Source organism: Diachasma alloeum, unplaced genomic scaffold (assembly GCF_001412515.2).
Source record: "Diachasma alloeum isolate Michigan unplaced genomic scaffold, Dall2.0 Dall_scaffold_00178, whole genome shotgun sequence".
Taxonomy (NCBI): Eukaryota; Metazoa; Arthropoda; class Insecta; order Hymenoptera; family Braconidae; genus Diachasma; species Diachasma alloeum.
Genome location: NW_021680344.1, coordinates 2,559,691 through 2,583,594, shown reverse-complemented (window position 1 = coordinate 2,583,594; position 23,904 = coordinate 2,559,691). Strand labels below are relative to the sequence as shown.

Below are 23,904 nucleotides of genomic sequence, written 5' to 3'. Positions count from 1 at the left end.
GAGAGAGAGAGAGAGAGAGCTTCTGTGTCCTCTTAAGCCGTAAGTCGAGTTTTTAAACTTCCGTGAAAATTGCGACACCTACTCGTGACTCCTCGAGTCTCATTTAGAATTCCAGATGCATATCTGCAATTGAAAGTCGAAATAGTTTTCGCCTCTTCAGTTTTGTCTGACTACGTCGGGATTTATCTACTTCCAAGATTTTTTCCTCATCGTGGGCTCGATTCTCCGTGGATTGCCAGACCGTTACCGAAAATTCCAGGGGAAAATTTTTACCAGTGCCCTCATTGTTCCCGAAACAAACCTGAAAAATCGTAAACAACAAACCTCCCCCGACGCCGTAGCCCCCCCCCCCGCGATTCTCCTCACCGCAATGAAGCCAGATGCGCGTGAAAGCCCAAACATTTGAGTAAGAAAAATCGGAAAACTAAGGAGTAACTCGCATGAGGGATGGGCGGAAAGAGGCCACCGAGGGGTGCAGTGAGGGGTTGTGCGGACGAATGTACGGAGTTGTCGAGGAGAACCCGAGCCTAGATGTGCACAGTCGCCCTCAACTGTTCCACATTGGGCTGCGCGCGGGAAAAAAAGGGGAGTGCGAGAGCGAGAGGGAGAGTTTACTGTACCTCGGGCTGGTAGATTAGCCTAGCAAATGTAGGGCAAACTCTCCGGTGCACCCCCCCCCCCCCATCGCAGGAGACCTCGCCGGTTGGTTGCACCCCGCGAGCCTCTCTATTCGACTAGTCGACTCTCGGGACAGTTGAGGTGTGCGCGTGCGCGCTGAAGCTCAAAGGGGCCACTGCCCCGGTTTCGAATCGCCTTCAAGGTTCCACCGACCCGGCTCACTGAAGAGGTTTCTCTCTCGCTCGTGCTGGTGGTCGTTGGGCCACTTCAAGCAAGGTACACACACCTTATTTATATATTCTCGTATCGCGTTCAGTACACCCGACCTAGTATCTTCTTTACGACGATACGGGAAGTTATTTACCAATCGATTTTATCAAGTCGTTTGGGCTGGTCAGGATTAGCTGGGATGGGGGCTCAATGTTTGTTGACTGTGAGGAGTTCTAAGGATTTTGGGAGCTCGGGGAAAATTGTTGGCGGGTAATTCTGAGGGTTTTAGGATATCCCAGTAGTTTGATCAAGTTGGCAACTTTTTTGCAAGTAGAATTTCAGTTTTGTCGAAAATCTTTTCATCTCCATACACTGTTGGAAATTTTTTGAAATTTCACGGAAGATATTATAGTAAATCTCATGAGAGTGACGTTGAATCGGATTTAGGGAAAAAATGGTTATAAAATCTCATGTTTTAAGTAGAATTCACGGAAATTCATGAGTTTTCAGCGGGAGTCAGATAGAAATTTCACAACTTCATTGAATTTTTAGTGGAACATGAATATTCAGAAACAAAATGACATGAATTTGCAATTTTTCCGTTTAGAATTTAAGGAATTCTCGTCTTTATGCTGCTTAAAATTCTGGAATTTTACTGAATTTTCAGTGAAATCTGAAATTTCACGAAATTTCATTTTTTTTCCAATTGTGTGTTTTTCGGATCTTTCATTGTTGAATACATTTATTCGGAAATTTCTTCAATGAATATTGTGAACAATATTTTATTAAATTTTGCACTTGACTCTCATTGGTCTAACCTCTATGAATGGATGAAATTGAATCTTTTTTTTTTCAAATGTTGAGCCCTACCAATCGTCATTGAATAAAATTTAATTCATCGATTAGTTTTTGTGACTGTCAAAATTTTTCGGAAATTGGTTGTCTTATAATAACTAAAAACAATGTTCTGAATTGATTGATTGATGGCTTAAAAAATTTGTTTGGATGTCCTTTTGACCGAGTTCAAAGATGAAGGCGATAGCAATAATCAGTATTTTGATTTATTTGAAAATTTGCAAAAATTTTGTATTTTTTGAAAATCAGAATTCCAGGGATATTTTCGAATATCATGCTTCAAATGAATTCAATCATAGCTTAAAATGTTTGTTTTAATGCCATTAAATTGAAGTTAAAAGACAATTACGATAGCTGTATTGGTTGATGTGATTTTCATGATGATTATTGAAAATTTCGAATTTTTCATGAATTTCCCAGAAAGTGAGATTTCTGACGGTTTCTTCAAATATGATGTTTCAAATTCCTTCAAATATGTGTAAAGAAAATTTTTCTATTAACATTGTATGGAAGCGCTGAGAGGAGAGATAGAACCGTAAAAAAGACAATCGGTTGTATAGAAGAAAGGGATAATAAGAATAATGATGCTGATAACATTCAACTAAGTTGAACATCTGACCAAATTAGTTGAAAAGAAATCTTATTCAAGGTAATAAAATGAAATAAACAATGAAAAAAATAAAGAATGACAATACATGATAGAAAGAAATGATGTGCAAAATAACCATTCGGAAGCATATTGCTAATTTATTAGTAAAATAACTGTGCTATGTACAATTCAACAGCAATTTCCCACATGTTCCTCTTAAATCGAATTGAATGTCACTCTCCTGAAAATTACAAATCAACTCTCGATGGAATTTCATGTTTTTTAGGATCCTTATGACCTTCGTGAGCTTTAAACGACCCACATAAGATCCTTTTGCGACATATTAATATGACCTCCGCATGGCCTATATAACCCTTCTGCCCCTCAACCCTTATGGACCACCTGAACCTGATTTCAATCAAATTCGCGGCACTGTCTGGGTCAAATCACCTGAGAACCTCAGCAGATTCAATGAATCCCGACCTTAAAACTATTTCCGAACGCATCAACATCATTTCAAACAGAAACAAATGTCAGAATAATTAAAACAGACTGAATGAAAAGGGAAGTGATGAGAATGCTGAGAACATGAATTTATTTCCTCCAGTGGGTCACCTTTTATAGGATAATAATCGAGAGGGACATGACCTTTGGGGGTAGATCTCTCTCACGGCACAGTTTCACCGAGGGGTGTAGGCTATTGGGGGAGAGGGTGAAAAGGTGACTGGGGGGCAAGTGCGAGAGAGGTAGTGACCGAGATGCATGACCTGAATTCCGGTACCCCAGGTGTCCCAGTGCCCTCCAATTTCTGTGCCCAGTGTTATTTTTCTCTCTCTCTCTCTCTCTCTCTTCTCTCTCTCCATTGTTTTTCTTCGACCTTGGCTGCAGTGGGTATTATTATCGTGGGGCTGGAATCGAGTGTGGGTCTCGATAGTTGTTGTTGCAAATGACATTTTCGTAGGTTTCTATTTCAAACGATTCTCCTTGCACATTGTGAACAGGGATTTTGGTCTCGGTAGATGGATTTTGTGAATTCGATTAACAGGGAAAACAAGTGGAAAATTTTTTTCGTCACAACATAGTCAATACATTTTTTATAATAAATTCGCAATTAGCTTTCGAGAGGAAGTTCTATGGCGATGTATTTAATTTGAATTCAATCGTTGCCCCAACGTTGGCAGCCAATATTGCTCCAACGCTGGCAGCCAACATTGCCCCAAGGTTGCCGGCCAACTACACCCCATCGTTGGAATTCGACATTACCTTAAAGTTGGTAACGAGGACTACCCCATTAGACATTCGCTTGAAGTTGACAGCCGACATTGCCCCAACGTTGGCGGCCAGCATTGCCCCAACGTTGGCGGCCAACATTTTCCCAGCGTAAACATTTTTTACCTTTCCCTAAATATTGGTTTCAAAATAAATGCCTACTCCCTCTATTTTTTGCGACGTTCATGTCGTCCGTTTACGATATTTATTGAACAAATTCCCGAAAAAATGTATTCAACAACAAAAATTCTCAAAGAGTATGCGAATGACAAGGTTTTCGTAAAAACTGAAATCTTACGTGAACAAAAGATGCCAACTTGAACGAGATCCTTGGATATCCGTAAACTGACACATGTGACGATATCAAATCGGAGAATCTATAAATTACACAAATTGATTGTCAGTCAGAGTTCAGTCTGACCATTTGACATTGGCCAAATGGGGCCAGAGCGTGTAAAGCCATCGTATATGCACGATACACATGTACGGATGGTGTAGGGGGTGGATGTATGGTCGCGGTCATAAATTTCAGAACCCGTACCCTTGGCCAAACGAGCGAATCCAAAATCCCCGTCCCCGTTGTAACCACCACACCCCTTAGCTTATTCGCCTCTCTACCCCTTCCCCTCGTCTCTTCATGTGCATTCTGTACTCTCTCGACTCCTCACAACCGCCCACACTTTGCTCATCCACGGGACTATGAAATTCCGCATAATCGGGAGAACAATGCGCGATGGAATACGCAATGGGATTTGATGGGAACGCGCAAATAACCGCAAAATCAGAGGGCGAAATGCACAGGAGCCAGTGTCCATTGCGATTTCATAATCTCTCGCGGAGTTATCAGTGCATATGCTGTTGCATTCGGTAAATTATTGCGAGTTCAGACGGAATTTCAACCATGAAAATTAGTTGGATATTGATTTGCAGCTGAAAAAAATTTTTTTATTCACGAATATTTCGAAAATCATTGGGTTTAGAAAAAAAATGTAAGATAACTTTTTTGTAGCTTATGAAGTCCCCCACAAAAAATATTTTATGACATTTTTCTCCAAACTACTTCCTCATGAAGATATTTTCGAAGTAATAAAAGTATCTGTTCTTTAATTTCATCAACAAAAAAAAATCATTCTTCATCATTTTGAACATATCTCAAAAACCATTAAGTTTAGAAAAAAAATGTCAAATAACTTTTTGTAGCTGATGAAATCCCCTACAAAAAATATTTTATGACATCATTCCCTAAACTACTTCCTCATGAAAATATTTGCGAAGTAACAAAAGCATCTGTTCTTTAATTTCATAAACAAAAAAGAAAATTATCCTTCATTATTTTGAAAAAATCTCAAAAGCCATTAGCTTTAGGAAAAAGTAGTATAAGAACTTTTTTATAGCTGATGAAATCTGCTACAAAAAATATTTTATGCCATTTTCTTCTAAACCGTTTCATCGTGAAGATATTCCCAGAATAATCATCGAATCCTCTTTTTCAATCGGAATAAATCGATAAAAAATTAATATAAAAAGCCTATATCATCGGAATGAACCGCGAGATAGGGACATCCGTCTGCGACCCAGATACGTAATTGTCTTCTCACTAGGCGTACGACCTTGTACAGGCCAAGTATAAATTAGGCCATGTCTCCGTCTGTCTAGCTAGTGCGGCCTACCGCGACCCTTCTGCCTGTTTCACTGTGCACCACTGCCACCTCCGTGCCCCCCCCCCCCCCGGCGCACCGTGTACTTCAAGCCCAGGGGCCTCTGGTGCCTCTGCACCAGCCACCACCATTCGCGCAATCCTTCCAGCCTTGTGTGTTACCGTTTAATCTGTTGGAGCCGCGCCCTCTCGGTTACCTTCGCGCTTGAGGAATTATTGGCGTTGAGGGTTGTCTCTCGAGCGGCAGCATCCGAGGGGATATTCTTCTGTTATTTCACACCACGTCTTAACCTCATTCCTCTTGATGGAGGGCCCATTATTTGTGCGAATCATGACATTGACTCGTGCATTTCGAACTGATGGGGAAATTATTTGTGGATCAAGGCTCACAGCGCAGACACTAAAAGTACTGGATTGCAGTAAAATTTCTCCAGGGAGGGCCCATAGAAAAATATATAAAAAGTATATACAATATAGACCAATTTAATATATTCTTCAAATATATATATAAGATTTATATAAAATATATATGAATTATATATAAATTTGTATTTTATATAACTTTTATATATAAATCGGGCCAATTCTGTATATAAAACATTGGACTGGGTTGTTGGTCGCTCGCTTCGCTCGCCCTCATTGTGTGTGGGCTGGAGTGGGTACGACCCATGAGGGGCCGAACCAATAACTTCCCGACCAATTCCCATTTTTATGTTCATCCAATATTCCAATACAGAAATATCCGTAAGCATTACCAGGCTTCATTCTTTGGTTTCTATACTCAATTCCTTCTTCCTCTTTCGTGAACCATGAATGTAGTGTACTCATTGGAAAGCTTATTAAATAAGCTTCAAAATGACCCGTGATTTGCCCAATTTTGTCAATTTTTCATCAACTTATGAGTTTTTAGACGAAAATTGAATTTTCATGTTTCACTTGAAAAATTGATTTTAGTTGGATTTTCAAATGCACCGAAATGGACTAGACGGGGATATATATATACCATTTTGAAAAGCATTTACTATTCTTCGAAATTGTGCACGGTAATTCTGAATGAAATGAAATTTTCATCCAGTTATAGCAGATTGTTTCCACTTTTTACGTTATGTCACGCACCAAAAATGACAATTTTCGCCATTTATCGTGGCTTTAGATATGAGCTGAAGGATAAATCATATGTCAATTTGAAGATCTCATCGAGATCTCCAAATTGATACCTCACATCATCTATTCCATCCTCCAGATTAATTGTTCTACGCGATAATGTAGCGATTTGAATTTCCATGATTTTCCTCTTAATGACGAGATTTGCTCGGTTTCTGCTCAAATTTGTACAGACATTTCATGCTCAGGTAAAAGTATATAAATTACCTTGAAATTTACCTCCGAATTATTAGATTGAGGCCAATTTTTATTGACATATGTGAGTTTTTTATTCAAAAATTGAATTTTACAATGTTTATTGTAAATTCAGCTTGGTTTGGATTTTTTTGTAACAGTCGATGAAGTGAATGAGACGATCCATATACAAGTCCACAGGGTAGTTGTTATAGCACAGAAACTTCTGATGAATGAGAATGAAAAAAAAAACATATATTGATCTCATGAAAAATCCCATAAAAAATTAGGGCAGGGAGGGGGGTTCGCAATTTTTTTGGTTATGAATTTTAAATGCATGGATCATAAAAAAAGTCAAATACCATTGCTATTTGCCGTAAAATTGTTGAATTTTCGAAAACTAATTTTTTAAATTACTTTTACGTTTTACGCGAATAACCCATGAACCGCTGAGAAGATCATTATCATAAACTCATCAGTTTTAAGGTACATTAACACGCTCCCGATGGTCAAAGAACACTTTCTCCACGAGTGTTCCCAATTTTCCATCCCGATGTGTGCAAATTTCATTTAACGCACAAGTAACGAAAATATTCATATTATTTAAAAAGTTCCATTTTAAGGTAAAGGTCTTACTCTTCTCTAGTCCCAACAAAAATTGGCGCATTAAAAATGATCCTCCGTATATCAATCCCCGACAGACCTTCACTATTATTAATCCCCTGTTTTTCCCCAAGACCCTCCCCTCCTCCTAAAAATTCCCGAAGAATGTGTCGCGATAGAATAAATGGGATTGGCACGTGATTCTCCCCAAAACCCCCGCTCTCTGCAGATAAAGCGTCCGCTATTTATCGTCCCTGGACAGTAGTGATACTTCCCTCGGGAAACTCCCCTCCAGAATTTTGATTATAAATTTGAACATCACCTTCAGGGTTAAAGGATCGTAAAATCAAACGTAAATAAGACGAGGGCAATTGTGTGGCGAGGACTCTGTGAAGAATTGCCGAATGGAAAAAAAGGGTAATTCAAAGGTGAGTGTATTCACGGCCCTGCGACCCAGTTAAAAGTGACGATATAAATCCAATCGAATACCCAGAACCTCATATTCACGCTCTCATTCCGCAGTGTCAGTTTTATTAGCGGCCCATGTGTGCCATTCCGTCTTTTTATAAAGCTATCCACTAAACCGTCAATGGTCGAATCACCTGAGTTGCATCGCGTTAACGATACCCCTGAATTGCAAATAATTTCACTGAGATTATTCGCAAATTCGGTTGATTTGTTTGAATAAAAGTGATATTTTGGGTATTTTTATTACATTGGTTGTTCAATGATAACTTTTAGGTATTGAAGGATTTTAAAAGGTTAATTGATAATTTTAAAGGTTACGGCAATGATTAAACAATGATGGATTGATATAATTTGTTATTTTATCTTTAATGATACTTGATACTTTGAGTTAATGCTAATAACACTAACACTTTTAGATAAAACTCATCAATATTTCATTTAAAAACGTCACATGCATGAAACTATCTCATTTTTGTTATTAGACTTCTGGTAAAAGACTGAAACAAATTTGAAGCCATTGAAAATTTCAATTTTTAATCGTTGATTAATTAAAATAATGAGTGGATTTAGAAGTAAATGTAACAATAATTTATAATAAAATGAAGTCCGTCGAGATTTTACATAAATTAGCCAGTGGATTTTAATGTTTTTTTCCGTCTACTGGTAAATTTTGCTCATCTTCTCGATTTTATGGTGAATATTTAGATAGTGATGATATAAAAATAACCGTAACACGTTAAGATTGCCATATCCCAACGCCTCTCCCAGAGATGTTCACGCATTTGAGATTCTCGAAGCGATAGGATCGCTGCGACAGCTTCGACTGGAATTCGCGGTATTTATCACGGACTTCATACGCCTCTTGAGGTATATATAAACACCCTGTGGGTCACATCTCCCGATGCCAGGTGACAAGAGTTTCCAGGGCCTTATGATATTTCGAGGAATTTTTTCATTAAAACTATTCCTATTAATCATTCATTGTCCATTCATTAAATAATAAATCAATGAAATAACAATGAAATAACTTACAATGAAATAACTCATTACAATGAAATAATTCGTATCATCTCCCAATATTCGATGGAATCAGTAAATTATAAAGAGGAAAAATCGGCGAACGGTCGCACAGAGACGGCATAAAATCTACAGCTCAAGACCTCGAGATTCCGCAATATTTTTCGGATTTTCTCGGCTCATGTGAGTTACTATCGTGTGACCTTGGCTGTGACCACCAAGGTGAGTAAACAATAATAAATGAAAGGTCTCGTGACTTTTCTGTGTACGTGCGTTACCATCAATAGGATTTCTCCACTATTTCCCGGGGAAATGTATGCGTGAAAGCTTTTGGCCACGGGAGATTAGCATTTGATGAGAGTCGACACTATGGAACTGACGATATTTTTAACCTTCTCGAGAGAATTTCAATCTTCAAAAGAGTAGAAAATATTTGCTGCTGAAGAAGATATCAGGAAAATTGATATTTAATTCAAAACAAGATGATTTGGAGATTCAATGAATTTTTTGGGTTAGAATAAGGACGGAGAGCGTTTTCGAACGCCTGAGGTTTCAGGGAATGGGTAGACATTACGGTAGCGCAGTGGTGAAGGGCACAGATGCCAATTTATCGACCCGGGATTGATTCCCAGTCCAGTAGTGATTCGATCAACGTTCAACAAAATAAATTTTTTTGATGACTCTTGTATAATAATTTTAATTATAATTCAGTAGTGAAGCGGTAAACCGAGTTGAGTCGATTTTGACTATTAGCCAGTTTTTGCTGAATATCTCGGAATCTAAGAGAGATAGCAAAATTTTTCTCATGACTTTTTTTATAACGCTCTATTGGCTCTACAAAAAAGGTCATGACAAAAATCTTTCTATCTCTTTTAGATTCCGAGATATTCGTCAAAAAGTAGCCAATAGTAAAAAACGACTTAACCCGGTTTACCGCTTCGCTACTGAATTTTATCTAGTATTATGTGACCTAAACTGTAACTACTAAGGTGAGTAAACAGAAATAAATGAAAGTTCTTGTGGCTTTTCTGTGTACGTGAGTTACCATCAAAAGGATTTCCCTACTATTTCTCGGGGAAATGTATACTTGAAAGCTTTTGGCCACTGGTGATCACCATTTGATGAGAGTCGACACTATAGAACGCACGATATTTTCCGCCGTCTTGAGAGAATTCCAATTCCCAAAGGATAAAAATTATTTAATCTCTTAAATATTTCATCTTTCACTTCCCAAATAAGAAAAAAAATGGGAAAGTATCAGATGATTTTGTCCATGACTCCTCATTTTCATATCGATAATGAAATTAAATTGCGAAAAATTGATAATGAATTGCTTGTCACATGTGCTCTCAGCGAATTTTCATTAGCAGTCGGAGATATAATGTCAGCCACCACCCCAAGCTCATCCAACCACTACGTTCTCTCGCCAGTTGTACGACCGGGTCATGGGGTTAGCCGCGCATCCCTCCTAACAGTTGAGGACACAGGTGTGTGAACCTGCGATCTAGGTTGAGCGAGAGTATTGCCCCTGTGTGCTTGCCTTGACACGGTTCCCCGGCTATCTCTTCCTCGTTTTATTTTTTCAATTTCATTTTGCCCCATTTTTATCATCTACTGGGACATTAAAGTCCTTCGGACTCGTATGCATTTTTTTTTGTTCCAGTTCAATTGGGAATGTAATATTTATTATTCCTCAGCATGAATTGTCTAAAAATACGGGACTCCGAATTCTAAACTTAGTTTCATCTCTAACTTTTCCCGCCGCCCTGGATCCAGGTGAAGTGATTCGTATCCAGCAGCAAAAACTCGTCTAGTCGAGATCAGTGTTTGCTGACCAGTGTAAAAACCCTCACAAATAATGAGCAGTTTTTCCCCGACCAAATAAAACGAAACATCACCGAAAACTCGGAGAATGGCAAGAATTTTTTGTCTTTCCCTTTGTTCTCACTTCTGTTTCTTTTCTTATCATCACAATCCCCTTCAATTCCTCATCAAAGCAGAGTATTCACTTGTCTCACTAATAACGTTTTTTTTTTCATCTTTTGATATCTCGAGTATGAACAGACGTATGTGTCATCTGATTATTTGGTTACACATGAGTATACCTTGATACTGCGATGCACCTGAAAAAACGACATTAGTCTCAGTGGTGGCCTTGAACATTCGATGACAGAACATTCGAATTTTGCGGATAATGGGAAAGGATTTCGCCTCACTACTTCGACAAATTAATAAAGATCATTCTAATTAATTTTGGATAAGGAGATGGAAAATAATTCGACTGTATTCGAGCCTCGACGCATGTAACCGAGAACATTTTGAATGGAACATAACTGTCTACGGCGAGAATGAGGAATTTCTAGTCATTGTGGGAGGCAACATCTTCTATCCGTAAATGAAACAATCGAGGTACAGTTTCGGGTGCACCTTTGAATATTCATGAGGTAAGCGCTTCTGTACAACGCGTTACCCGCGCATCACCAATCTACGATTCTCTGGGTATGAGATGTGTTCGTGTGCCCGGTGAGAGTATACTACGGAAGTCTGGAGTAATTAACTGTTGAAGGAGCTGTCAGAAAAATTGATATTCAATTAAAAAGCACAGGGATTTGTGGATTCAATGAATTTTTAGGTTAAAATGAGGATGGAGTGCATTTCAGAAAATTGGTAGACAAATTTTGGGATCCTCATGAGGACAACAATGCAATTTCAATTTATTTTTACAATACGTTAAGTAAAACCTTTATAATTCATTAACACGGTCACTAGTCAACATTTAATAAATTGATATTTAATTCACAAGAGGATAATTTGCAGATTCAATGAATTTTTAGGTAAGAATGAGGACCGGGTGCGGTAGACACTACTGTAGCACAATGGTAAAGCGCAGAGATGCCAATTTGTCGACTCGGGTTTGATTCCCAGTTCAGTATTGATTCGATTAACTTTCGTTCAATGATTCCATTAGAAGGAACAAAATAACTTCTTTGATGACTGTTTTATAATAATTTTAATTATTATTGTGTCTACTATCGTGTGACCTTGGTTAATTGTGACCACTAAGATGAGTAAACAACAATAAATAAAAGGTCATGTCACTTTCCTGTGTACGTGAGGTACCATCAAAAGGGCTTTTCCACTATTTCCTGGGAAAATGTAGGCGTGAAAGGTTTTGGCCACGGGGGATTAGCATTTGTTGAGCGTCGACACTACGGAACTGACGATATTTTTAACCTTCTTGAGAGAATTAAAATTTTGAACAGAGTAGGGGAGGGTAGGGTAAAATGGACACTTTTGATTTTTTTGAAAATATCTATAACTCAGAAACAGATTTATCAATTGAGCTCAGTCTCAGCTCATCACAAAGAGGAATCATTGTTTTTCAATTGAAAAATAAAATTATTCCATTTCATAAATAATTCAACACGTCATGAATATTTCAAAAAAAGTCCAAAGTGTCCGTTTTACCCTATCCTTCCCTAATAGTATATTATGTCATCAGGCGATAAAAATATTATCTGCCGAATGTGATTATAATCCTCTCGTATAATGCCGCATTCTCCTATAATGCGGGGGGGGCGAATGTGATTATAATCCTCTCCTATAATGCCACATTCGCCAGATAATGCTTTTATCGCCGTGTGACATACGATATTTTATGTCGTTGGGCCCGAAAACCGCGATCTAACCGAGCAAAGCGCGGTCAGAATCGCGGTTTTTTCGGACCCAACGACATAACAAATATTTGCTGTTGAAGGAGATCTCAGGAAAATTGATATTTAATTAAAAATAACGTGATTTGGAGATGAAATGAATTTTTAGGTTAAGATAAGGACGGAGTGCGTTTTGAAACACGTGAGATTTCGGAAACGAGTCGACAAATTGGCATCTGTGCCAATTTGTCGACTCGTTGCAGTATTGATTCAATTAACTTTCCTTCAATGATTCCATTTGAAGGAACAAATTAAATATCTTGATGCCTGCTGCATCATAATTTTAATTATAACTTCAATTTAGCAACTAGCAAAAATAATTCCATAATTTTCTGTGGAGTGAAGTAGGTTTCCACTCCAGACGCATTATCAATTTCATAAATTTCCATTCGGAAAAGCAAAGTAAATTATTCTCCAATTCAATTACAAAAATGGAAACTTTTTTCTCCATTTCGTTTCATCAAATTCCGGGCTATCATATCGGAGTACAATATCTCCGGATAAACTCGTATCAATCAGCCCACCAAAATCCATGACACACCATGCTAATCCCCCACCCTCACTTCCAAAGCCGAATTCTCGGTAGTTGTGTGTACGTTTGAAGGCCGAGTTCCAGTTTCCGATTGTGCCTGGTGTGCAGTGGAAAGGGGTTGCATGCTACGAGCGGGCGAGGCAGAGCGTATCCAGCCGGGGCCAGTGACCCCGAGTGTGCCAGCGCACTCGATATCCCAACCACCCTCTCTTCCACGCCCTCTGTACCTCCACATAGCCCCGCAGGCCGCAGGTCCCCCCTCTCAATAAACTCAAGGTAGCAGCCCGACCTATTTTCCATTCCCGGTTTCTCTCGGGGTTCGTACACCACTGGAGGTAATGGGGACAATATTCACGTTTATTGTTATTCTTGCATTTTATTTTCCGTAAGATAATAAAGGAGGGATTGATGGAATTGAGATGATTCATCTTTTCATTGTAACAATATCCGGATGAGTACAGACTTCGGAAGAGAATGTTTTGAAAAAAAATTGAACATTGAAAAGAAATTAATCTTTATGAATAAATTTTCCATCAGAAATTGGTTGTGAAGGGGGATATGAACTTCCTGCATTGGCTCCATTACATCCAATGGAGGTAATGGCGCCAATATTCTCGTCCATTGTTCGTCTTGCATTTTATTTTTTGTAAGATGACAAAGGAGGGAAGGATGCCCTTAAGATACCTCATCTTTCAATTTTGAATTTATCTAGATACTAGAGGGCTAAGCCCTCTGCTCGCTCCGCTCGCCAACCCCCATATGACCCACATATGTCCCCCATGATCCTTATTCTAACCCTTATGACCCTTAGTTGGTCCATAACCCTTGTTTGGACCCTTACTGTGATCGTTGTGCCCCTTATACGGATCTTAAACTAATCCTTGTGACCCTTATTTAGACCCTTAATCTGACTCTTATTATACCTTTATTGGGCCCTTAATCTGACCTTGGTGACCCTTAATGCGACCCTCATAACCCTTAATATGACCCTTGTAACCCTTGATCTAACCCTCGTGACCCCTATTATGATCCTTGTGAGCCTTATTCTGACCCTCGTGACCGTTATTCTGACCCTTATGACCATAATTCTGATCCTCATGACCCTTATTCTGACTCCCATGACCCTTATATTGACCCTTGTGACCCTTAATTTTCGAGTTTTAATTTCGAGTTAATTTGGATTTTTATAATATAGAGAGAAGTGAAAATTTTGAAAGAATAGTATATTATGTCATCAGACGATAAAAATATTATCTGGCGAATGTGATTATAAAGCCACATTCGCCAGATAATGCTTTTATCGCCGTATGACATACGATATTTTATGTCGTTGGGCCCGAAAACCGCGATCTAACCGAGCGAAACGAGGTTAGAATCGCGATTTATCGGGCCTAATGACATAAAATGTCTTTTGACATTGAAAAAGAAATTAATAATCTCCTTTAAAAATATATCTTCCACAAGAATTTCCTGATGAAGATGGATATAAACTCCATCCAGTGGAGATAATAGGGATAATATTCTCCTTTATTGTTGCCCTTAAATTTTATTTTTTGTAAAATAACAAGAGGGAATAATCCTCTTAAACATATCCCATATTTCGATTACGAAAATATTTAGATGAGTGCAGCTTTCGAAAGATAATCACTTTTGACATTGAAAAAAAATGAATAAGTACCTTTAAAAATATATTTTCCACAAGAATTTGCTTACGAACAGAGATATAAACCTCATCGAGTGAAAATGAAAAGGTGGAAGTAACGAGAAAACACGACGGAAACTGGAGTACTGGAGTGAGAGGAGGGACGAGTAAAGCTGATTTGCCGCACTCTCGTGGCTCGAGAGATTCCGGAGATTCCCAGGAAACTATGAGCAAGGTTATAGATGCAAACAGAAACTCGTCTCGGATACAAGTAGATTCTCGGGAGAATGAGATGGGGTATACCGTGGACAGGGTGGTCCTTGTGAGAACGTCGATGTTCCACGTGTGGCTAATGTATTGGGGAAAGTCAACAATCGGGACAACAGCAATACCCCATCAGAAAGGGCGACTGTGTCGGGCATACTGAGTAGTTACTGAGGTCTTTACGAGGTTGTATTGAATGTCCGCTGTGGCGAGAGTGTTTGCTCATTGGAGATTAGATATAACTTCAATATTCAGTTTATTTTTATAGCGGGAATAAAAAAATTGCTTTTTCTTTGCATTTTTGTTTTTGCAAGTTACTCAATCTGTTATATTTTTACAGCAAATGATGCGATTTTTAAAAATCAAATTTCGTTTTGAAGATGATGGAAATATCTTCAAAATGACGTCTGACTCATTGCAATTGTCTCCGCTAATCCCGATATATGATGGATTGAAGAAAAGAATGCAAAAAAATTGATTGTTCTTTTTTTTTTCCTCTCGTTTCTACATCACCGTGAATTTTCTTTACTAAAGTAAATTGATGCGTGAATGTCAGCCGAGTTTGCGGTGAATTTTCTGACTAACACCTTGTTGACTTGACGGATGAATTCCACTTAGTGTCAAGGACACATTTTTCTTACTCCAGTCGAGCCAAAGCGGTCAAAGTACTCTTGGCACTGCGGGACTGGTGCAGGCCTTCGTTTGGGCCGAGGGTAGTGGATATATGGCGACAGCTGAGGGGAGACTCGGTGAGATTTTATTTAAACCTCTTTCCAGAGCGACGTGTGGGGTTAAATTAATGATCATCTGTTTCGTGTTTCGAGGGGAGAAACTCCGAATTTGGGAGGTTGAAGGATTTAGGGGATTAATCGGATTGATCTCGGGGTTTTATGTGACAAGTTTTGACCCTTGTGACCCTTATGAAGATTGCGAGGGGAATTTAAAAAAAATCACGCGTATTTCTTTCTGCATAGAAGAACACAGTATATCAGAATGAATTAATTGAGAAGATTGAATACCTTATAATCGCAAAGATACCTTTCTTATTTCAGTTACCACAAGCCAATAGTATCAACCTTATTGGCATTTGAACCAGAATGAAGATTATTCATAAACCAATCAAATTTTATTAAACGAGATCGAAGGCGCGTCCGCGCGCCTGGCAATTTGATAGGTTTTATATGATTCATCACGTTATTATTTGAGTTGATTGGAATCAATATGGCCTTGCACGTATATGAATTTCTATAGTATTACTTAGGAGAACTTGTAAAGGGATGGAAATTTCTGTGGAGAATCAATAGGAAATACGGCGAAAGCCGTATGTCCGTTATTATTTCCATAGAAATCTATTGAAAATTCTATTAAAAGTCCTTGAAAAATGCGCCGAAATCCATGAAAACTTTAATTGAGAATCAATACATACTCCGTTGCTCCGTGCAGACCAAACTGTAGATCAGACATCTGCAGAATCATAAATTTCAAATAAAGTTAAATTTTGAAGAAAAATAAATGAGACTCTGGTTGAGTTTGAGGCACAAGATCCTCGCGTCAGACACCTAAAACCTCCAGAATGAAAATTAATACCTTAATCCCAGCCCCTAAAAATGAATAAAATTTGAAGACACAAACGTCCTAAAACGGGACGAAAGTGTCTCAGACCCTACTTTTTACCACATATACTTCCCCCAAAATCCCAAAATTCCAAATCACTCCCGAAGATTGAAAACTGGTGATTGCCATCGATTTCCGATGGATTTATGCAGAAACCCGGGAGATTCAACTCCAAAAAAATCACGTAAAAACGCCACCTCATCAATCACTCCCTCCGATATTACAGAATCTCAATTTCGGCATCGGTAAAATTGTTTTTCCAACGTCTAATGGACAAAAGAGCACCGCTATTATTGACCGTTCCATCAATAATTCACGATCCTCCAACTCATATTTGATAACAATCAATCGAAAAAATTTGTTCTGCAGTTAAATCGCTCGGATCGAGCCATTAATTAGCATTTGAATTGCACCCAAGCACCCAGTGTTTGGGCAAGGCCACGAGCCAACGCTCGTGCATCATAATAGCGCCAGACAAGTGGCCAGGAGTGTTCAGATAATGTGTCGTTAAGACTTTAAATGACACTGGCTGATGTACATGTATAATGCACGCAATAATATTATTCTTTAGCTCACGAAATAACCACTACGATCGGGGGAAAAATTGTGATAATCGTGTCTGATGGTTATGCTATTGTTTGTGGTTGGACGGAGCAGTTGTGGAAACACCGGGTATCGGGACATGATAATATTTTTCGATATCTGTACCGAGAATTTTCAGCTTTTTGTTATTCGAGTGCGACGAGAAATGATAACTCGAGTTGAATAGAACAATAAATGAAAAAACAACAGTCCAAGCGAATTTTTCACGTAAATGTTTTACGAATGTCTCGGAATCTGGAGGAAATGATTCAAAAATTTAATAGAAAATAATTGTGGTGATATTTCACGTTGATTGGGCATTTTGAAGGTTTAATGACCTTTATTGAACAGAAACCAATCGCTTTTGGTTATGAAAATACTAGGAAAATATTAAAACGAAGGAATAATTTATGAAGTGAGCGCTTTGTCTCATTACCTAAACCGCTCATGTCCGAGTATCTGAACCACTATCCACTGCCGGACAGTTGAGACGAATTATAAATATTATGTTAATTGAAGAAAATCATTGAAAACTAATTATTTACGTGCATTAAAGATTATTTATTAGCGCAATGAGAATTACTCAGATTGATAACAACGCAGAAATCATTGGGGGAATGAGCGTTCAGCTACTCGGACATAGGTTAAGTATCTCGTTACAATAACCGACTCATTATTTTTCGGCATAAATTTTTTTCCCCCAAATGTAATGTCTTTTCATGAATATTCCAATCATTTTCTACTCGATGAGTCGCATTAATTCATATTCTATACTACTATGACTGAATAAATAGCTGTTACTCCGTTAGTCACACGCACTGATAGAACGGATTAGTTATTGTTAACGAATGGATTTGGAATAAATGAATCATTCTATCAGTGCGTTAGCCCTGACACACCAGATATGTGACTGGGAATCCCAGCAGATTGAAAAGCTTAAGAGAGATGAAAACCCGAGGACTTTTTTAACCTTATAAATTCTCCTCAAACAAAACTTTTTAATTCTGCCTCTGTGCTTTTGTGCTGCACGAGGTCAAGGCGCCCATTCTACCCATTCAATGTGTATAAACCATCTTGCTAAGTCTCTCTGAAGCATCCCGAGTCCTCCATATACCTGCATTTCCAGAGTGAAACCAAATTCCGGGAGTTCCCGGAGTAGTCACGTACAAGCGAATGGATTTCCTCGGAACAGATGTCCTGGTGGAACTCAAGAGTAGTCAAAAATGTTCGGGAGAGGGAGAAAAAAAATTGGAGAGGCACACGAAGAGAAAAGTTGGATATAAATTATCCAGAAAAATGTTTTTTTTTAATTAAACAAACCATTTTTTGAAATTTTTTACTTATTCCATGAAAAACGATGTAATTATATGAAACAAACAATTTATTTAGTCCATGAAATTTTTATTAAAAAATTTGAAAAAACCATTTATTCATTTCAAATAAATGATTTATTTAGTTTAAATAAACAGCTTTCGTATTTTAATAAAATCACATCTTGTATTTTGTAAAATAAATTTGTCCGGGCGAACGGAGAAAAATTCCCTATTCGTCTCGCTCTTTTGAACCGATATAGAGTGAAAAAGTACTGAAAATCGAGTTGGCTCCACGATTACTTGACTTGTTCTGTAATTTTTCTCCACTTTTTTACTCCGTCCAGAGACAAAAGACTGAGTGAAAATGAGAGCGAGCATCTGCCATCCGTAGCGGCAAGAATAATTCAATAAAATGGGGAGACGAAGGGAGAGTTGATCGATCCTCTCGAGGAATTGCAGGGACCCGGCAATTACTCCGGAATTTTCGCCGGATACATCCGAGTTTAGGGCTCATCCCCGCAACCCATCCGGGAGGGGAAAAAGGACCGACGACTTAAAGGCCAAGAGTTTCCGCTTTCTGATATCCTCGAGGCGAGTAAACTCCAGAAAGTTGTAACTATGGAATCCTCGAAGCACTTCAGGAATGTATACATTGAGTAAACACTTTTCAAATTAAGGGGATCCACTCAACTTGGGATTTCGAATAAATTAAACGCCGAGAGTCTCATTTGCAGGGGAAAAACATTGGATTGATGTTTGAGGATTCTTTGTTGAATTACACTGTTAAAAATTTTACGCCGAAATGTCAAGGAATTTTGTCCTTGAAAATTCGTAATTTCATGAAAAAAAACGTGGGAACTGTCAATTTCAGTTTTATTATGCCAGGAAAATTAGTGAATATTGGTGGAAAATTATGAAAATTCAGAGAAGTCTCTCCTTGAGTTCCAGATTCCTCTGAATTATCAGGGAATTCCCTCAGAATTTCTGGAATTCCAAGAATTTCGAAGGAATTCCCTGAAAATTCAAGGGAATTGGGCAATAAATATTCATTTTCACTTGAAAAATTCGTAAAAAGTTGAGACTTTACTTAAATTTTCAGAGAATCTTGAAATTCTATTGACTTTTTCCCCTTCAATCGAATTCAAGGTCATTTAAGAAATAATTCAGCTAAATTTTTTTAACAGTGATCTTGCAAGCGAACTCATTTGGTTCAAAACAACTTATTGTAAGGGTCATGACAATTGTCATGATGGCCACAAATTATAGTTCGATGATTACAAATATTATAGACAAATATAAACAAAACATGAGCAAATATTCTAGTTTAATTATTCTTCTATTTCTTACAAAAATTACTAAATTCTTAAAGATTTTCTAGGAAAGGTCTTCGAAATTCCTAACAAGCATCATTTTCACTGAAATTTCAGGGAATTTTGTCATTGAAAATTCATAATTTCATGGAAAAATCTGTGGGAACTATGAATTCCAGTTTAATTATTCTGGGAGAATTAGTGAAAAATCATAGAACTTCTGAGAAATCGCTCCTTGAATACCAGATTGCTCTGAATTTCCAAGAAATCCCTTCAAAACTCCTGGATTTCCCAGAATTTTCAAGGAATTCTCTGAAAATTCAAGGGAATTTGTCAATGAATATTCATTTTCACCTAAAAATTCATGTAAATTGGGGTATTTCCCTCTTCCTGCCGCTAAAAAATTGGGACTTTACCCGAATTTTTGGAGAAAGTTGCAATTTTATTGTCTTTTTCACCTTAAATCGAATGCAAGGTCTTTTTAGGGATAATTCATCCAAATTCTCCAACAGTGTAAGACAAGCGAACTCATTTTGTTCCAAGCACGTTACTCTAAGGGTCATGAGAATTCCCATGATGACCAATTATTAAAGTGCGATTATTACGCATCAGTAGCGAAGCGGTAAAACGGTTAAAGTCGATGTTGACTATTAGTCCATTTTCAATGAATATCTCGGAATCTAAGGGAGATAGAAAAAATGTTGTCATAACTTTCTTTGTAGCTCTTAATTTGTTCTACAAAAAAGATCATGACGAAAATTCCGCTATTTCTCTTCGATTCGGAGATATTCCTCAAAAGCTCAGCTGAGAGCGAAGTCGACGTGACCCATTTAAACCAAATTCCTATTTTGAGATTTCATTTTTATCCAAAAGTATTTATTACATTCGACCACAATCCCCGAAGTGCCTCCCCCAAAATCCCCAAATTAATAAATAAACCAGTTAAATACTCACGGACAAGTATATTCCCCAACAACGTAGCGGGTAGACAGAAAACCAGTACCAATACATCGGCAACAGCGAGATTCACAATAAAGAAATTGGTAACAGTGCGCATACGTGGTGAGCGATAAACAACAGCAATAACAAAACTGTTGCCAACAAGACCAACAACGAATACAATGAAATAGGCGGCACAGTAAACAGTGGTCATGGCAACACTGTGCCGGTAGAATAGATCGGGCACATGTTCCACGGGTATGTGTCCAGGATCACTGGCATTGAACAGGACACCAGGATGTTCGTCCATCGATGTACGCGGCCCGTCCGTCACGAGATCGGTGAGTGAATTGTTGACGTAATCGCGAATGTCGTCTTTGGTCTTTGCGAAGACATCGTTGGCCACACGGAGGGGTGGGCCTATTGTCGTCAGGCCGCCGTTGCCGTTTCTTCTTCGCGGCTCGTTGTCAAACTCCTCCGAGTCCGGGAGACGGAGGGACGCCATCTCCAGGAGTGGCGAGGGCGGCTGCAACATCGGATGATATTTCGAGGAAAACTCCACCAGCAGTGTGTCAACCATTTAGATGTTTTTTCCCTTATTTTTTTATTCAATTGCTTTTTTTTCTGCGGACACTCTACAATTCCATTTGGAATTCTCCTCCGCTGCTTCGGTTTCCCGCTGCCTTCACCACGCACGCGCACACCTGGCAACTTCACCTGCGCCCCAGGGGCTACACCTGACTTTCACGTGCTCGCGGGCCTCGTGCTCGGGGAAATCAACCACTCCAAAATTTTCACTCATTAATTCACACAAATTTTCATTATTATTTTCATTTTCTTAAATCGTCATCTCGAATTGGGTGAGGGCAGCCAATGGGGGCGATTGGAGAGGGTGATTAAGGGGATGAATTAATTACTGTCGTCTTCTGATGTTTATTCAGGGATTTTTTTCTCCGCTCGGTGATTTAAATTTCGCGCTGCTGGCGCATGCAGAGCTAATGAGTCCGCTTTAGTTGACGACCGCAGACTGGAGTGGTGAGATGCGCCTGTAGCAGCGACGAGCTGTCTCGAAGCTCCACCGGAACTGCGCAAGCGTCGGGGGATTGTATTGAAGCGCGCCGGTTTTTTTTTTTTTTTGGAAGCCATATGCGGGAAAATGTTGAGTCGGGGGATTCAATGGAGAATTGGAGGGGGTTTTCTTAGGAAGAATAGGTACTATGTTGAGATAATTAAAAACAAGCGGAAAATTACGTTTCTTTTGATGTAGAATAGTTTTTTGCTAATAAATTAGCAATATGCTTCCGAATGGTCATTTTGCACATCATCTGTTTCTGTAGTATATAACTAGAGGATTACGCCTCCTGCTTGCTCCGCTCAACACCCATATGACCTCCATCATCCTTATTCTGACCCTCGTGATTTTCGTTCTGACCCTCGTGACCCTTAACTGTTTTTAATTTTATTTATTTTTTAATTAAACTGAAGGTTTAATGAGAATTAATGAAAAAAAATGGAGAAATTATTCATTCACTTTTTTTTAAATATCTCAATTATTAATTATTTATGATAGAGTAATTCAATTGGATTAAATCTGTATACTTTACCGCCGAAGAAACTTTAAAAATCCCACGAAAATTCTTTCATCCCTGACCACGTCTAACCTTGTACGCACCCTCAGTACTTATTTGTACTCCCTATTGACTCTTCCACTCTCGTGAAAATAAAGTCAAGAAGATTTCCAAATAAAACTTTTCTCATTGGGAAAATTGTCTCTCCTCCTTATTTAATATCACTCGTAAATATAAACGACATTAACTTCGAGTGGTCGTTTCAAAAATCACGTTGATTGTTTTTCCCCAGTTTCCGGAATGGAGAGATCTCTCAATGAGAAATTACAGTAGGGAATCTTCGACTAATGGATATACTTTCGCTTGTACGCGAAATTGCGGGAGATATTGAGGTGGAGAGTTACGTCACATGGTGAAGGAGAAAATTAATGGTGAAAAAATGGTGAAAATTAATGGCTGAGGGATATATAAAATTAAATATTTACTGATTTTGTAATTTTGGAGCGTCAATTAAAACTGAGGGTTTTCCACCGTTTGTTTTTATTCAGTTGAACAATTTATTTTTCCATTCAAATTTAATTCGATGAAGTGACATCATAAAATTTATAGTTTTGTTTTAAATATGGCGCTTCTCCCTGCTGCTCTATAAGGCCTTTATGTAAACCTCATGTGGCCCTCACAGGAAGTCTCGATGAAAACGCGTAATAATAAGAAGCAATAGAAAAGTTTTTTGACCCTTATGGCCTAACCCTCTTTATCAAGGTCTTCAATAACCCCCTTATCACCTTCATGTAACCTCTATAAGACCTCTTATGACCTTCACATGACCCTCGTAAGATCGGCTCATGATCCTCAACAGATTTTCGACACTTATGTCATAAAACTCTTCATCAAAGTCTTCAATGACCTGCTTATAACCTTCATGTGACCTCTATAAGGCCTCTTATAACCTTGTTATAATCCTCATAAGATCCGTTCATGACCCTCAACCGTTTTTTACCCTTACGACCCAACCCTCGTCTCAAGGTCTGCAATAACCTTCTTATGACCTTCATGTGACCTCTATAAGCCCTTTTAGGACCTTCATATGACCTCTACGAGGCCTCTTATGACCTTCATATGACCCTCATAAGATCCGCTCATGACCCTCAACAACTTTTGACCCTTATAGCCTAACCCTCTTGATCAAGGTTACATAAAGCTCATATGAAGGTTATATAGAGGTTATTATTACCAGGTCTGTTACCTCGAAGGTTATTTTTTATAATTAATTACACGGACAGTTCAATTGCGTCAAATTAGAAATTATTTAATTATTATAATCTTGTTATTTAAAATGAATGAACAACAAATCCAAAAATGAACCTGCGATAATTGGACTGCATTAAACGACCTCACGGTCAAGTGAAATATTCATAAAAGCATCGACGATTCTTCGTGCACTTAGGAGGATATTTTTTTCACGATAAAGATACCTGCGACGGTATAGGGTCGGCACTATATATAGACCCCTGACTGGGGCTGTGGAATAATCGATCTACCTATCGGTCGAGAAATATAAACGCGTATTTTTTTAAAGGGGAGCAAAGGGTTCTCGTCTCGAGGGGGGACTGAAGGGATCCATATGAATATTTTCGGAGGGAGTGTGACCTTTGATGCACTATTACGGAACAATTGGAAATTCAGGTTTCACTGCACTGAAAGAAAAAATTTGCTCTGCCGAAAAATTATATGTTCTCCGGAAGAGATTGTTTGTGGTGGTGAATCAATTTACTTGGGGACAAAAAAAAAAAAAAAAAAAAA

The 23,904-nt window shown here is 38.4% G+C and overlaps 1 protein-coding gene across 1 annotated transcript in view; it reads right to left on the bottom strand.

The window, feature by feature from the left end:
- LOC107038700 (neuropeptide SIFamide receptor) overlaps nt 1-21,113 on the bottom strand; it is a 63,204-nt gene extending 42,091 nt beyond the window's left edge. The window contains exon 1 of the mRNA XM_015257948.1: nt 20,549-21,113. Coding sequence (XP_015113434.1) covers nt 20,549-21,113 — 565 coding nt within the window. The remainder of the gene's footprint in view (nt 1-20,548) is intronic.
- Nucleotides 21,114-23,904: the final 2,791 nt, after the last annotated feature.